Here is an 18079-nt window from a genome sequence, read left to right on the forward strand (position 1 = left end):
TATGCCCAGGGCAAGTGGAGTCTCGGTGAGACTCGCCACAAAATCAATTGGCTAGAGCTCCATGTGATCTGCTTATCCTTTCAGCACTTTCTCCCCATCATTTACAACCATCATGTTCTCATTCACACAGACAATGTCCTCATGAAATCTCATGTTAATCACCAGGGAGGCACCAGATCTCCTTCTCTGATGGCAGAATCTTACTGTTTCTTCCACTGGGTAGAAATTCACTTGGCCTTGGTCACAGCAGAACACCTCAGCAGTGTCTCCAGCTGTCAAGCAGACTGGTTCAGCTCACACTCCATAGATCCGGCGGAATGGACAATGCAGCAGGAGGTGTTCCACTCTGTAATCTGCCAATTAGGCCAGCCTCGGATGGACCTCTTTGCATCCCCAACCAAGCACCTGTTCCCGAGGTTCTTTACCAGGTTCCATTCCCCTCTGGCGGAAGCAACAGATACGTTCACTGCCCCCAGGACTCCTCTCTGCCTTCCCACCAACAGCCCTCATCAGCAAGATCATACGGAAGATGCAGTTTGAGCAGTGGAACTCATTCTGATAGTCCCCACTGCCCCAGGAGACCTTGGTTCTCAGACCTGATAGCACTCTCAACCCGGCCACCCTGGCACCACTATCTGCAGCTGGACCTTTTTTCCCCAGGCCCAGTGTCTCATCCAGAGTGGCTCCAACTTTGCACCTGGAGATGAACGCTCTTTGTTAGCCAGCCAGGGCTATTCCACCGCAGTCCAGGACAGTATCCTGTCCTCTTGTCACAACTCTACCAATCAGATCTATAAAACTACTTGGGCAGCGCTCTTACTCTGGGACAGCAGGAAACACCTTAACCCTCCCTCCTCTAGCATACCTGAGGTCCTAGATTTTCCCCAAGCTGGCCTTGACCAGGGCCTATGTCCCAATACTCGGAAGCATCAGACCTCTGCTCTCATGTCAGTCCTCAAGATTTCGGACCCCAGATCAGCAGCCTTGCACCCTCACATCTGTCACTTTCTCAGTACTTTCTGAGTAGAGCATGGTGACAAATGGGATATTGTCCCATCTACAGGTTGCTGGTATTAAATGAACAGTGACATAAAGGACACTGAATACCTAAACTTTGTACTGTTAGCTGGAGTAATCTGGTTTCATCCCCAGCTTTTTTCTGGGAATTATTCTCACATGGCTTCATGCTGTGGGATAAATGTTGAGCAAAGTCACTTCGAATCACACTCATGGCATTTAGGGAAGCAGCCCCTCCCCTCTGCTCTTAGTTTTTGTTTTGCAAGTTCAGGTGGAAATGCATCCATGTTTTCCTTCTAGCCAATGGGTGTGTGGGGTGGGAGAGATAGATTACTAAAGAGCTACCTCTAAAGAGAGTGTCCTTATCATGCTAACGATTCTACGTCAGTGCCTCTCCCTATTTGCTCCGGCATTTTCAGAAAAAGTAGCTTACAACTAGCATTCTTAAAACCCAGAAATACGCCGAGATAAGCTAGAATTCTCAAGACAGAGCCCGATTTGTGTGTGGAGTGGGTCCAAAGATCTTGAAGGGACTTCGGGGTAGGTTTGGCTGGTGTGTGAACACACACACTCTCTCTTCTGAGGGAGATTCGGGGTAGAAGCCCCGTCTGTAAAGCTTCCGGGTGAGCCAGAATCAATATGGACTGGTATACTTCTCAGCAGTTTGTGTAAAAGAGTAGAGTTTCTGAATTTCCGTTTCTCAAATAGTGAAGTGTCATCTGCTGAAGTCTGCCTTCTGTTCAGCTATCTAAACATCCTTTTCTGAAGGCTGGTGATTGTGAGGGCTAAGCTAGATGTGCTAATAGCACTGTTTGACCCTGCCGGTTTTGTATTTCCTTTGTTAGATAGCAGAGGAGGGGGTTGAGATTGGAACTGGAGTGGTTGGAGGGAGGCTTTAACAGTTTCCCCTCCCCTATGATTTCAGTTCTGCATTATCTGTGCAAACTTCCTTTTCTCATGCTTGTTCATTGACATTTCAGCCAAGATTTCAACAGAGTGCACAACTGGCACTCGATTGGATTGTGCCAAAGGCTGTTTGTATCTTGACACATGGAGAAAATTATAATGTTGATTTATTCTACTTGGTGTTTTGGGATTTAAATTGGATATCAACACCTTAAAATGCTAATGTGTTCAGGACATAGGGCTTTTTGTTGGTGGTGTTCTGAAGTCCATGTCTAAGAGAACTAAAGCTTCAGATTCTGAATTCCCGGTGCAGTTTTGTGCACTTGAAGAGCCCAAAGGTTTGTTTTCATACTAGACTTTTGGCCTCCCAGCACTTGAGATGAGATCTGTATATTGGGATACATGGGGAAGAGAATGGTTTTGATTGAACAATTTTTCTTGCTCGCACAGCTTCTGCTCAAAGTGTTTCTGACTCAAACCGAAGCCTATCGAAGAAGGCAGTTAACAGTCATGCACAGTAGCAGGTCCCTGTTATCAGTAAAAGGGACAGTGACCCGATTATGCTCAGGAGAGTTGTCCTTGCATATCATGGAATGATCTCTTGCTGGAGTTTGCTGAGAAGTAAGGATGCTGCCCCTTGTCTCCATTACAAAGGACTAATTCTAGCTTTCCTTCTCTGCTTGCACAGATGCTGGGTGGGTTGAAGGGCAAATTGCCAGTGCAACAAGAGAAGGTCAAATGAATTAACCCTTCTGGCTTGGGGTATGCAGGAATCCTGCAGTTTGCAGACAGGAGAGCATGTCTGAATACAGGGGAGCCTTGGCTGACTTTCTGTTGTTGTTTTTTAAATATCCGTTGCTTGCTCTTTGTAAATTGCCTTAGTTTTGGACCAGACATGTGTGCTACTAACCGTCTGCTTTTCTTCCTGCTTGGGTGCAGGATTTCCATCCTGGCCCTGTGCAAACTAGCTACACATCTTGAAGCTGGTCCTTTGTACTAAATAGCATACTTCTCTCTGCATATGGGAGGGAATTTATTCCTCTCCCTTCCCCCCAACAATCTAAAATTGTCTGAGATGAAACCTGAGTTTGACAACTCTAGCCTAGCCTAGCTGTGCATTCTTAAGTGGGTGCACTTCTGAGAAACTGGTTCCAATAATGTACCAAGTTACTCATGCCCAAAGAACCACAAGTATAAAACATGTTGAATACAACACACATATTCTTAACATTGGCAGTGTTGGAATCTAAGACATCACTATGGCAAGTCCAGTGCTTAAAATAACTCTAGAAGCAATGAAAGTCTTGAAGCACAGAAGATAGATTTTGGTGTGCTAGTAACTGAATTGGAGGACATCCTAATCTGAAGTCCTTTCTCTAGCATAATGCTTCTTCAGTAGTAGCATGATACCAGATTGTGGTTGGTTTTCCACTTCTTGTGCGCAGGTCAGCTACATCTTGAATCAAACCCATTCGTTCCTGGTGAAGCAAGTTGGAATCTGGCCACAAGTTGCCTTATGTTGACTATCTTGTTCCCATTAGAAGACCTATGCTGTCAAACTGGATATGCACACTTTAACGTTAGTCTGCTCTCTTTTCTTCCACATGCCCCCCACTCCTGTTTTACGATGAAGAGTTAATTGAAAGGGTCTCCTTTGCTGGAATGATCAACCCAGAGGATCGATGGAAGACACTACTGCTTAATGGCCCTGTTGCGCATTTTGAAGTACAAATAAGAGTGAAATGTGATGAAAACTACTATGGCCCACAGTGCAATAAATTTTGTAGCCCTCGTGATGACTTCGTAGGCCATTACACGTGTGACCAAAATGGAAATAAAGCTTGTATGGAAGGCTGGATGGGTGAAGAATGTAAACAAGGTACCACACTTTTCATATTTTTAAAAAACTTGAATATTGTGTGTGAATCTAAGATGCTTTGTCCATGACCTGCTTGTAACAAAGAATGTTATAGTAAGGGTTTGGTGGTGGTTTTTCTATACATAATATTGTCTCTCACAAAGAATTGTCTAGTCCAGGATTGATTTACACTGGCTCTCCAAGGACTCAGGCAGAGTTCTTCCTTGGCACTGCTACCTCAAATCCGTTTAACTGCAGATGCTGGTAACCAAATCTGAGGTCTTATGGCTCGTGTAATAATGCTTTTCCACTGAGCTATGATCAAGGGGGAGATTTTAACTTTGTTTTGGGCTTCTTATAGTGAATCGGCAACCTTTAGATAGGCAAGGAATCCTAGGATGTTGGATGTTAGTTCCTTGCCTCTTGCTCTGTCTTGGATTGCTTGCAGGTCTACAATCTGCCTTCATTGAGTTCAGACCTTCCTCTGTATACAAAATACAACACTGCAATTTTTTCACATCTAAAGATGAAGCAGAGAGGAGTCAAGAGCTGCTCTTTACCCAGGGGAACTCCTTTTCCTTTCAGTTTGCTTTGATTAACCTCTTGATCATGGAAACTGATGAACTATTGAAGAGAATTAGAGTTGTGGAGTGTTGCTGCTCTAGGAACTTGTTCTGAAGATCTTAGACTAGAATTTAGGAAATTAGACTAAGACAGATTATAGTGAAACAACTATAAGATGTCTGTGGTAATATTTTTTTACAGATTCTTTTGATTTACTGTTTCAAAAATTGGAAGAGCTACAACCTATTCTCATGTTTAGAAGGGGGGTTTTTTAGCATTGAATCCAAGTGTTGTAACATTAGAAAGTGTTCTTGGCAATGTGTTTGAGATACTGTATCACAGTTTCTCCTTTCATAAGATCAGCTTGTAATTGCTTATAAAGAATATACATTGGTGGAGAAGAATGCTTGTTTTTCCCATTACTCTGTACTACTTGTCTTGCCTGAAATAATCTTGCACATTCCTGCCTCAGAAGAATATCTGGGTTTTAAAAATTATTATACTGAAGAGATGATGGATCTGGTTACTGTAACTCAATATCTTGGCTGAGATGTAGCTTAAAACTGCTTGGCTGGTATGTCATTGAAAGGATATTTCAAGATCAAAATGAGCATTGTATCCAAAATAAATCAATTATTTAATTGCAGGACTAATTCTTTCTAAACTGCTGGTTCTAACTGATGTTTAACCCTCTTTCTGTTCATAGCTGTATGTAAACAAGGATGTAATTTAATCCATGGGGGCTGCACTGTACCTGGGGTGTGCAAGTAAGTATATTTGTAGGTTTTGGTTTTTCTACCCTACCCCTGCAATCCCACTAAGTTTCTAGTAGTAATAGTATTTTGTGTGTTTATGGGAAAGATGAAATGGCCAAGCAGACCACCTAGATTTGATGCATTCGCTTTTCCTTTTATTACATCTTTTTGAAGTATCAAGTTTCAGAGTGAGGTTTACTGAAACACAACTTCCATCTTTCTTGCTTCCTAAAGTAGAGCAGTCTGTCACCTCCTAGAAACAGGCAGTCTTGAACAGGACTTCAATGCTGTTTTAGCTGTTACGTGAAATCTTTGGCCCCACCTGATACTTCTTTCTGTGATGGGTAACATGGCATAATTCTGGCACATTGTCCCTAGAGTTTCAGTTAAGGTTTTGAGAACTATAAAAGCTTGAACAGTGCTTCATCCTGTTCTGCTTGCAGTGGTGAGCTGGTTGTCACAATTAAAATTAGAGTAGGAGAAGCATCCGCCAGGCTCCAAGCTCTGTGCATTGTCCCGAGAAATGGTCTTGTACTGGTAAACATTGAAGTAGGTGGAAGATACTGCGTGCTAGCCTTGATCTGGGTAGGGTGGCAGCAGGCAACTCAGATCACTTACCCAGCATTTTATCAAGCAAGGGTGGAGGAAAAGCACATCCCACATTGTCCTACCAAGATTGAGGCTAGCACACGTTCACTTCCTCCTCCTCCCCCCACCCCAGTGTTTTCTGACACACATTTGTTGCTTGTGAGCACACAGAGGGCTTGGATGCTCCTCCCACCCTGATTTTACTTGTGAGAACGAGCCCATCTGTTACTATAGTCTGTATTGCAGATCTGGTTTATTAGTGAACTCTGGCATATACATTTTATTTTGGTGTAACAAACTTGCTTTTTTTGGAAAAGCAAGATACAGATGTTCTTAATAATGTAATGTAACGGTGCAAATCAAATATTGTTCTGACTTGATCTAATCCCTCATGATCAGCTCCTAAAAGGAGAAGGGCTTGTAGTTCTCTGTCAGTTGGTCTGAAAATCTGGACTGAAGGGAGTCCCTGTCCATCAGACTTGCAGGTCTGAGATCTTAACTTCCTGAATTTTGGTTTGCATAGACATACTCAAGTGGTGGTAGTGTGATCCTCAGCATCTAGAAACACTAGTAGCCATAACTTTTCAGTTGGTGCAGGCTTCAGCTAGATTTTTCCAGAATGGTTGACTCTGAGCTTGTGACTAGGAACCTGTAATAATTGGGTGATATCAAAGTACCACCAAATGGGTACAGTATAGAAAGGCTAGCCATGGAAACTACATAGTGAATGAGTGTTTTCAAGCAAATCTGTCTCTATAGGAGGCAGCCAGCAGAAGCTTACACAGGTACACATTTCAAGATCTACAGTATACAGATGTGTTATAGGTTGTATGTGTATTAACTTGGGTTATGTTATGCATTATTTTGGAATGTTATAGTTTGCTGCCTTATGCTAATAAAAATAAGTTAAACTATTTTGTCATGTATGACTGGTAGCATGGCAGGGGCATTGTGTTACTCTTGAAAACGGATTAAGATGTCTGGCCATTTAGTAGTGCATAATTTACATGCATGTTGTTATGAGCATACTTGAATCACATGATCTCAGGAACTAGAGTTGTTGAATTAAAAAAGTAAAAGCGGGGCTCACAATCTTCTTGGTCTGAAGTGTCTAAATTCCCTGTTGGAAGTTCAGGATTATTGCCACCTCGCCCATAGTTTTTCATAATCATGACCTTGCAACTTTCAGTTTGAGAGGAAAATGAAATATTGGAGGCAACAATCTGCTTTGAAGGCATGACGTTGATTGGTGCTTGTGAGTTAAACCCTAAGACTATACTAGTTGCTTAAATATGAATGTTTTGCCATGAAGTTGATCAAAGCAATGCCTTAAGCCTCCAACTTCTTGCCAGATTTCTGAAAAAAATATGGAAAGGGAGAGAAGCAGATTTTTTCAAAAAGCTTGCTTTGCTTTTAAAGTGCACGAGGGTTGGGGAGCAAAGCTCTGATTAACCCCCCCCTTTCCTCCTTTCCCACGCCCCATTTTAGCCAACTCTCATGTTCTCTCCTTCCCCTTCAAGTAGTTTTCTAAAAAGAATTTGAAGGCCCCCAGGGTGTGGAGGCCCTGGACTTTGGCCCAGAAGTCCAGGGGTAAGAGTGCCTCTGAGTGGACCGGGCAACAGTTTGCCTCATGCAATGGTGTGCTCTCCTTCACTAGAGGTTTTCAAACGGAGACTGGGTGGTCATCTGTCAGGAATGCTGTACCAGCTTCCTGCACTGACCAGGGGATCGGACTAGAAAATCTTCAAGGTCCCATAAAACTCGAACATTTTAGGGTTGGTTTTTTTTGTTTAGGTATGATATTTGGACTGCCTTTCAAGTGGTGCTGGGGGAATAGGCACATCTTCACTGGTGTTCGCTGTAACAGCGATTCCCAGACGTTGTGGACTACAACTCCCAGAATCCCCAGCTGCACTTGCTTTTTGCTTGGGGATTCTGGGAGTTGTATTCCACATCTGGGAATCACTGTTAGAGCAAACACTGGTCTTCCCTTTAAAAAAAAAAAAAAAAAAAACCTCCTGAAAGAAATGACTGGTTTTTGGACACTGAAACTCTTGGTGGAGGGGGTGGGATATTGCAGGGCTAGGACTGGGCTTTGCTTAAATTGAAATTATAAGCCCCTTCTTTGGAGCAGTTGTGTCCACAGGCACTTCCTCTAGGACAAGGTTTTAAACTTGGGGTTCACCGGCAAGGGAAGAAGGAGCTCCCTTCTAGCTGGCATACCTGAAGTTTTAAAACCCATCTGCGTGGCCGTGGGGAAGGGTGGCCAGGAGTGGCAGGTAGGTGAGGCAACATCTGGGCAGTGGGGGCAGAGCAAGATGCCCTCATTTGTCACCCTATTGCGGAGGTGCTACCTGGGGCAGTCAGCTCGCCTCACCTCATTAATGAGCCCTCCTGGATTTGAGTCTGTGTCATGCACAGTCCAACAGATAGTGGCCAGTCTTCTATAACAGACCACAGATGACAAGCCTGTAGTCAGAATTCTGCATTGGACTACAGTAGGCTGACTTGTGAATATACTATGAAATATGTAACTTAATAGCCCTGCATTTCTAAATAGTTACACTGAGACCCGCCCCCAAATAAGATAGGAGACATGTATGGATTGAAATTTGAGCTAGAATTGATGGTCTTTTCCTTTTTGCTGATGGAAGATCAGTGTTGAGAGGAAGAATACCAAGTAAACCAGCTCTTGTGATTTGCTTCAGGATGGAACAATTAGCATTTTCTAGCATCCATTATTTAAGCTGTGTGAACTAAACTGTAGCACACCCATTTTTGAAATGCAGTATGTTAATTAAAAGCTGAATTAATAAGTTAAAATGTGTGTGCTTCAGGACTTGCCTGCATTTTTCTATTAATAATTTATCTTGATGGCCAGCAAGCAGTGCTACAAAATATTACTGCACAAGGTGATTCCATTACCTGTATGCTTGCTTTTTCTTAATTTAGATTAAAATATACAGAGAGAAACTCAAAAGTGCAAGATCTTGGGCACAGTGTTTTTTACAGGGAAAAAGTCGCCTGTCTAAAATTGGGTACTGGGCTGAAGTTGCATGCAGTTGCACTAAGTGCGGAAAGGACTATCCAGAATTGGTGACTCTAGTACTTAAGTGTTTTGAACATTTCAGACACTACAACAAAGCGTTTTTTAAAAAGAGCTTTATAGCAAGAGATGTCCCCTTGCCTATAGGTATCTCTGCTATCAACTTAAAGTGCAGTTGGCTACAGTCACTGTAAAATTGATAACACTGATTTAGTTAATACTCAGAATTGCCCAATTGTCTGTTTGGCTTAGTGTGTTCCCCCCACCTCTTCCTTGTGATGCAATTGCTCCTTTCATTATGATGATGCTTCTGTGTCCCAACTAGTCCTTTCCTGTCTAGAACGTTTTGGCTGAAATGTCCAGTGGCAGTTCATGTGCAGCACTCTTCTTTAGTTAGGCTGCCTGTCTTTAAGGCAGAGTATGCTTTTATACATAAGGGACATAATTATGATTTTTGCCCTTGCAGAATGTGCAAAGTCACTAGTACTGTGGGCTGTTTTTTCCCTTTCTTTCCTCCATTAAGCTACATCCTATTGATAGTGTTAGGATTCTTATTTTACTTGCTGTTCAGAAGTGTTTTAATTCATCCTATCTCTGCTCAGAACTTTAATACAACTTTGATACTTTGTAGTTTGGGCCTATTGCAACATTCTTTAAATAGATGCTTTTTAAATAGCCTCTAGAAGAATACTGTGAAGAAAGCAGTAATGAACTGTGAAGCTCACTGTGCAGTTGGGGAAAGCTCTCTCTAGTACTTCTGAAGGTAGGCATGGTGTGTGTGTAGAGAGAGAAAGAGAGAAATCAAATACATGGTACTGTTGGTACCCTCTCCCACACTGTGAATACCAGTACCATTTGCAACTGTTTCTGCTTGTTCCAAATAGCTCACAGCGGAGTGACCTCAGATTGTTACTTATAAGATTAATTTCTCCAATGCTACCAGCTCATTGATTGTTCTCCCTCCCTTCTCTGTAGTTGTGTGTGCACTAGTTCATCGTCTTCACTCACAGTTCTTGTGTGTCCATTATGTCTCCATTAGTTTTGTGTCCATGCCAGTGTGGCATTTAGTCAGCCAGCAACTCCCTTTTTTGCTGCCTCCACCACTGCCTCCTCGTGGACATGTCTGTCCCATCCCCTGACCAGAAGGAGGAAGGAACAGCCTGCCCCTGCCTAGCTGGTCTCCTCTTGCTCATACCCATGCATCGCCCAGCTCAGGTGCCATGCTTAAATTTCCAGCTGCCATGGCAAGCTGGTGCCCGGGACTTGTCATGCCCTGGGATAGAGGGTTTGTGTGTTTAACAGTTATATAATGGACACAAATCTTCAAAATTTCTGACCGTTGCATCTCTCCATTCATGAAAAATACTACCTGTTGGTTTCTGTCTGTTTCCCATTGTGGAAGGCATGAAAACTGTCACTCAAAGTGTGGCAACCCTACACTCATGACAATGAGCTTCCTGTTGCACCTTGCAACAACTGTTTTTTTTAAAGCTGTTCAACTTTTGGTTAAGTAAAATGGGACTAGAGCCTGGTAAAAAATAAGCTGAAAGTAATGGGTGAACTTTGACCTCATATACATCTTGCATCCTACTAATCTGTCATTCTCTGCCTGTTCAGTGCTGGAGGCAGGGATTCAAAATAGCCTAGATCGAATGGAGGAAAATGTTTGTTTGCCATATTATCCTTTCTTAATTCCCTGTACAGAAGTTAAAATAAGCCTTTCGCCGGAGTAATTCTTAGCCATGCACTGAGAACAATCCTACTTCTCATGTGCTGCTGAAGTTACTAGGAGACTAGGCTCCTATTCTTCTTCTCCATCTTTTGTACTTGGGTTCAGTCCTCTCAACGAAGTTGTTCTGTTCAAAATTCCTCCCTTTTTTCAGGCTTCTCCTGCTGAATAATTTCCCTTTCCAGTGTGCTTCAGGAATGTGCAGTAATCTCCATAAACCACTTCAAACACGGAAACGGACTGAAAGCTGTTCCAGCACCTACCAATGTTGGATATGACCAGACTTCCTGTTTGGCAGGAAGTTTAATTTACCCTTCCTTGTAAATGTGAAAACTGGTCAGTTTACTGCACATAACCTTTTGACATGTCAACACTGTGTTTCTTTTGGGTGGATGCCGGCTTGCAGGAATGACTTTCATAGGGGATAGTATGTAATTTGGTTTCACCCTACACGATTTGGAAAACCAGGTTTAGCTATTCTTTAATAGTGGCATTGACACCACAGTGACTTCCATCATCTCAAGGCACAGTGGCCAATAGCTGGGGTTGATGGAACCTTTTGTCCAACTTAGCCCTCCAGTAGCTTGAGTACAGTTACTAGAAAATCTTTTCAGACAGCAAAACCTGTTGCAGCCGCAAAAAATGATTGATGACCCCAACCTGTTACAGTTGTGGTGTTCCCTTGTGCAGAATGTTTAAAATTAGCATGTTACATGCTTCTTCAAGCAGTGATAAGTTTTGGGCCAGCACTGCCAGGTTTTGTTTCCCTTGCATGACAGACCTGAAGACTTAGAGTTCTTGTAAAATATGCCGTTGAGTCGGTGTCAACTCCTGGCACCCACAGAGCCCTATGGTTTTCTTTGGTAGAACAGGAGGGGGGTTACCATTGCCTCCTCCCGCACAGTATGAGATGATGCCTTTCAGCATCTTCCTATATCGCTGCTGCCCAATATAGTACCAGCGGGGATTCGAACCGGCAACCTACTGCTTTTTAGTCAAGCATTTCCCCTCTGTGCCACTTAAAGTGACCCAGAGTTCTTGTACTACTCACTTTACCTACAGACTGTATGTAGTATTTGAGACACTCTTAAAAGGAAGCAAACCAGCTACATTGTGTTCAGTCCCATTCATAGCCATTAAAGGGCATGAATGCTCTTTTTGTCGCCTCCTAATCTGGTAACAATTTTAAGGCACAACTTGAGTGAGAGAAGAATTCATAGTAATTTAAATGGGGTAAACCTCTCACTATGTAAAAAAAAAACCAAACTAGTTAGGAATACCTCTGAATGCTAGAGCTGTGTTTACAGCTCTTCTTAGGCTCATAACAAGCACATGTTTAGTGCCTTAAGTGTGCTTTTAGTGCTCTGTGTTGAGCACTGCAATGGCTCTTGGTTGGAAGGGTTCGGTCTTAACACTTTCCCAGTTGGTTCTGGAAAAGAGAACTCTTAGGAACATAGGAAGCTGCTATATACTGAGTCAGACCCTTGGTCTGTCTAGTTCAGTATTGTCTTCACAGAATGGCAGCGGCTTCTCCAAGGTTGCAGGCAGGAATCTCTCTCAGCCCTATCTTGGGGAAGCCAGGGAGGGAACTTGGAACCTTCTGCTCTTCCCAGAGCCGCTCCATCCCCTGAGGGGAATCTCTGACAGTGCTGACACATCAAGTCTCCCTTTCATATGCAACCAGGGTGGACCCTGCTTAGCTAAGGGGACAAGTCATGCTTGCTATGTCAAGACCAGCTCTCCTGTCCTTTTCTTCTCTTCAGTATCTCTCTTCTTTTCAGTATGCTTCCATCTTTAACTTATCCTGCAAAATGAGCATAAACACATGTATGTAGGTGTGCGGGCACACACACACCCCAGTAGTTATCATTAAGTGAAAGCATACAAAAACAGCAAATTTCAAAATTTGAAATGAGACTACTGGCATGAGATACTTGATTATATTGAACCATATGTTCTTGTAAAAATTGGTTTATTCTGATATTTTTCTGTACCCTGAGAAGTCCCGTCCCCCCCGTGCTGTGGCTTTATTTAGTCAAATGCCTTCCAAAATAAGGTGATAACGTTCTACTTGCCAAGCTCAAACACAAGAGTCAGTGGGCTTGGCATCCCTTCCCAGCACCCCATATTCTTTTAGCTTTGAAATAGGGCTGTTGTGGGTTATTGCTGGCTGTATGGTGATCTGAATTGAGTCTGTTACCAAATTTTTAAAACGATTTTTACAACCAGTCCTTGGTCTCTGGCAGCTGCATTGTACTGAAAACGTTGTTGCAACTCTCCATCCATGCTGCAATACATATTTTGTCCATAACTGTCTTAGCCAAGCACTTAACATTTAATAGTTAACATTTATATAGCTCTGAGTACTTGGAGAACTTAAGGTACAATCTTGGTAATCCAAACAGTAGCCCTGTAAAGCAAGTCTGTATTACTGCCATCTTGCAGCAGGGGCAGCATGAAGAAGAGAGATATAGTAGTGGTTTGGTCAGTGCTCACTAGCAGGTCCACAGCTGAGATGAGCTTTTAACAAGGGCTTCCTGGCTTACTTGCACCTTGCGAATGCAGTCGTGTTTCGCTTTGATACACGAGCTTTGTGAGTTAGGAATTGGACTGGATTGAATTGGAGTAATTTTACAAAGCACTGAGGGCTAGATAGGGATATGGGTAGCTTGCACTAACTTGTATTTCCCCCAAAGTCCAGTTGTGCTAAAAGTATATTTGCTGGAGCACTCATGTAGGCAGGGGACAATGAAAAACGGGGCTCTTTTGGGCCAAACTAGACTCCTCTATATCAGAGCTATACCATCCACATTGTGAATGCTCGAAGGCTTTATGTTTAGAAATAGATTGTGCCCACAGGTTTCTCCTCCACTCCTATTAATGTTGTACCTGATAGGTGTCCCGTATTTTAAACTTAAAATGGATTTATTTTGTTAGGAACACTTACCAGGAAGTCTCAAATCTGCAAATGAATAGATCTAATAGTGTACTGCTTCTGGCATCAGGTGCTTTGGGCTGGTAACCCGATATAAAGTGTTTAAATGCTGAGACACACCTGATATTGGGCTGCTGGGGGAATGGGGCTAGACTTGGACTCCTTGAGATATATTTGAGTTTGGCACCATTTGTAAATACAGTAGTGATCCAGTGGTGCCCCATGTACATGGCTATTTTATTTGCCGTGGGCTTTGCTATGTCACTTGGCAGCATTAAATGAGTCTGGAGGAAAAAGAAATCCAGGCAATAATGTGTTAACAAGGAACCCTTCTATAAATGGCACAGAAGTAAACTGGGATTAGTTATGGAGAAGTTGGTGGGTGGATGTGAGTGTAAACTGGACACGCTGCTGCTTATTAGAATAATAATGTTGGCCAGGGGCGTAGCAAGGTTGGAGTGGGCCCAGAGATGAGATTTTAAAATGCCCCCCCTCCTCAAAGTCCAGGGCCTCCGCACACCCTAGGCCCCCAAGGATTTAAGTCTGATATTTCAAAATGCTACCTGGAAATACATTTCACTGAATACACACACGCACACTTCACAATATATAGTGATAGACATTGAGTACTCTATATTTGTGCTACTTTTAATGCCTAGAACACACTAGAAACACTAATTATTAAAATGGCCCCCTCGCTGCAGATTAGCAGAGGAGACTTTCAACCATGGAGTGTGAGCCTATGTTTGTTTTCTCAGAATTCTGAACAAATTCAGTAAAGTTTGATTCCAGGAGGTTTTTCGCAGGAGGCTTTTAAAGCCCTTTAACACACATCTCCTCTGGAATGGAGGTGCTGCATTCACATGTTGGCCAGATTTACCCTGAAGTCCCTGCGAGTTATTGGGGAGCAGTTCACACCCAAGAAAAGTAAAATAAAATAAAAGCACCACACATGCTTCACAGAGCTCACTCAGACCTTCTGGGTTGCAAAACAACTTGAACAGAAGTACATTTATGAATGAATGAATGAATAAAATATAATATTGTTTGTTCCAGAAGTTTTTATAATAGGACTTTTTAGATAGTTTTTTTTAAGCCAGAAAAATTTCCAAGCTGTTTAAAATTCCTATATATTGGGAGGGGGTGTGTGTGTTAACCACAAAAAGGAGTTCACATTCTACCTGGCAAATGCTGGGCTGGGCTGGCTAGGCTGGGCAGGGAGTCTGCTGCAGAGAACTCTAGGGGCCATTCTGCCTGCCTGCCTGCTTCCTTGCTTGCTTGGGGCCTGCAGGCCTCCCAAGTTCATGAAGTTCAGGCTTCACTGAGGCCTCCCTGGAAGCCCCATCCACCCGCTGATCAGCGGGGAGAAGGAGCTCCTAGCAGCTTGTCTGCTCCTTTGATTGCCAGTGAGGAGGACAAGCAGGAGAGAGGGCAAACAGGGCAAGTGGCTGAGGGGCCTTGGGACTGGGCAGGGGGCAATGGGGAGTCATGTGGGGTGTCTCTGGGGGGCCCCTCCAGGCACTGGGGGCCCCAGATCGCTGTCTCCCCTTGCCTAATGGTAGTTCCGCCCATGATGTTGGCAACATTGTACATGTACGATGGGTGACATTTGCCATCTTCCCCTTCTACTGTGCCTCCCAAAAATATGTCCCTGAAGGCTGCAGATGCTCGGGGCCAGGGGGACGAATAGGAAGCTGATGATTAGACCCCCAATGGAAACATGAAGTCCAAAAGCAAGTGCATGTGGGCCAGGTTGACATAATGCTGATGGAATTTCACATGTTATGGTAGAACGTCTGCACAGGGCTATTCAAACAGCAGCAGATAATGGTGGTGGCGGCGGCAGCAAAGTTAATGTGCCGCCTGATCCTGTGTGCATTACTCAGAAGCAAGCTCCACTGAGTTTTGTGAGTTGGTTCTTGTGAAAATGTCCATAGTATTGTAGCTGAGGATACAATGCATATTAGCAGAATATGAAGAGTATCACTGCTTGCTTTGCGAGTTGCAGAAAACCTCTGCTTGTAACTGCTTCTACTGAGAGTAGGGGATATCTTATTCTCTCTGGGGAAGGATTTCTTAATCTGGGGTCTTTGAACCCTATGAGTCCATAAGGTAGGTCCATGGAAAATGCAACTCCCCAAAAACATAATTTATAATCAAATAAGGTACAGGCAAACCTCATTACTTGTGACAATTCCTTTCCTCACCTACCACCGCAAGTAACGAGGCATTATGCCTATAGGTAAAGCAGGACTAGGTTCCAGAATGGATCAGACTGGTGAACAAAACATTTTTTAAAAAATTGAAAACAGGCAAAAATAATTGAAACTCTACTACACTGTGCTCCCCTGTGCTCAGGAATGGCCCCCCAGACAGCACAGAAAAATATGTGTGTGTTTAAAGAAATGAGCCACAAAATGGCAGCCAGAAGTAACCTCTGCAGTTACTGCCGTCCCTCTAGGAACTGCGGATATGTGGGTTTTAATGAGGTTCTACTGTGCCTCATTTTTTTCCTTGAATCTTAATTTTACCTTTACTGGCTCAAGAAACACCAGAGTGGAATAAACTATCCTGAGGACTTCTTTTTTTCTCTAATTGTTTCTGGAGTCTTATGAAAATAATTGGGATGGGGTTTCATCGGTCCAAAAAAGTTAAGAACCTTTGCTCTAGGTTCATGCTAACAGAGCAAAGAGGCACCTTTTAAAAGTGGTTATTGGGTTTATTGAGCAGGGGGAGAGCAACTGGCCCTATCCATCCCCAGCACAGCATCCCTCCAGTGGCTGTTGCTGGTGTCTATCTTATGTTTCTTTTTGAGATTGTGTGCCTTTTGGGGACAGGAAGCCATTTTATTTTGTTTACTTATATCTATGTAAACCTCTTTGGGAACTCTTGTTGAAAAGCAGTATATAAATATTCGTTGTATATAAATATTCGTGGTAAAAGTCCATGACCTTGGTGCCAACACCTTTCTAAACTTGCTAGAGCTTGTATTTCTCATCTCAGAAACCTTTGCTAAGTCTGCTTGCCTGGTTTCTTCACCCTCTGTTGCCATGCCAGTTCATATCTAGCCTGACGTTACTGAGCCCTTATCGGTCAGGGACTTGCCCTCAGTCGTCTTGTTCAACAGTGTCTCTGTGTGGGGTTGCACTTGGTGAAATCCTAAATACAGAACTGAGTTTGTGTATTTCCCTCCACACTCCAAATGGAAGAGCTAATCTTGAATCAGCTGCTATTCTGCATAGGTAGTCGAACACACACACAGTTAATATAGCAGGAGCATTTGTCTTGTGTAGGCACCTAGCAACCCCTGTTTACCTAAACTCTAATTATCCAAATGAACTATCTGTCCCTTGGAACATGTATTTTACAACCTGCATGAGATCAAGCAGTATTTGGAAACTATAGAGTGGTTACAGCCTTATTTGTTTGTGTTTCCTGGAAAAATTCAGCAGTTAGGTTGCAGGCGAGCCTTTAAATGCACAAATAACTGCTTTGCATGTAGGTAAACAAAAAGGATGTATAGTATACACTTCTCAAAAGGCTCTGTAGGTGGCTTTGTTCTACTGAGTTAATTGATTTATGCTGACAGATAAGTCCTTGGTAATAGTTCTTCCTTCTTAACTGGAAATACCACTCCCTAATGAACTGAGATCCTCCATGGCTCACTCCAAGTGGCTTCTAATATTCCATTCACTTTTTGCATTTCAAAGTGGACTGTGCTGAATGGGACAATCCCTGTCCCCCCATAGTGTTTCTGTTGGAATTCATTTGTTCTTAAAGCTTCAAAATTAGTCTTCAGAACTATATGGAGCCTCCAAAGCAATATAGAGGACACTGGGATGTAGCTATAATTGAGTGGATGGCTTCAAAGAACCCAGGGCCCTCAGCTCCTGAGGGCCCCTGAGCGCCACCCCTCATTTTCTTCATTATTTCGCTCACTCTGAGGGGCTGCCAGAGAGAGGGGTGAACACAGGCCCCCTCTCCCCTACCGATGCCCTGAGGGGACATACATACAACAAGTGAGGTCATTCACCTTCATGCCTGCTTATGTTTCTTGGGAGCATCTGGTTGACCACTGTTGGAAATTGGATGCTAACCTCCAAGATGGACTCTTGGTCTAATCTATTACCCCTTTTACTGAAATAATAATTTAAAAAGTTAGATGACCAGTCTCTTCTGCAGTTCAGAAATATTGAGTGACCCACCCACAGAGAGCATATTGAAAACAGCCAAGATCATAAAACACTCTGCAGATCAGTGCTGTAAACGTTGTTCTGAATTCTTTCATAACAGCAAGGCTGTGTTTCTATCATGCATGCCAGTCAGTGTTTCCTCTAAGACGTGCACGCACTGACAAGTTGTTTGATGTCCGCTTAGTTAATTTTAGATCCAACTCAGGTTGAATCAGGAAGGCCCCACTCTGAATGCACGTGCGCACACACTGCCTGGGTACTGCCGCCAGAAGAAAACTCATTCCACAAACAGATGAAAAGAATTAGAGAGCACACTGCTGCCAGTGTAATGCAGACAATTCTAGCACCCAACAGCATAAAGTGTTAATGGTCTGCTGTCTCGGATAAGGTATTGCCGATAAAACAGAATTTAATTCAGGAATTGCACTGGCTTCTTGTGGCTCACTTCAAAGTGTTGGTATCAGCCACATCCCTAAATAGATTTGAAT

General features: G+C 43.1%; 1 protein-coding gene across 4 annotated transcripts in view; it reads left to right on the forward strand.

Annotated features, from left to right (window-relative positions):
* JAG2 (jagged canonical Notch ligand 2) overlaps positions 1-18079 on the forward strand; it is a 154439-nt gene that overhangs the window by 88182 nt on the left and 48178 nt on the right. For all 4 annotated transcript variants that reach the window (XM_053280624.1, XM_053280634.1, XM_053280606.1 and 1 more), the window contains 2 exons: positions 3557-3802; positions 5052-5112. In XM_053280624.1, coding sequence (XP_053136599.1) covers positions 3557-3802; positions 5052-5112 — 307 coding nt within the window. The remainder of the gene's footprint in view (positions 1-3556; positions 3803-5051; positions 5113-18079) is intronic.

The sequence above is a fragment of the Hemicordylus capensis genome, chromosome 1 (assembly GCF_027244095.1).
Source record: "Hemicordylus capensis ecotype Gifberg chromosome 1, rHemCap1.1.pri, whole genome shotgun sequence".
Lineage (NCBI taxonomy): Eukaryota > Metazoa > Chordata > Lepidosauria > Squamata > Cordylidae > Hemicordylus > Hemicordylus capensis.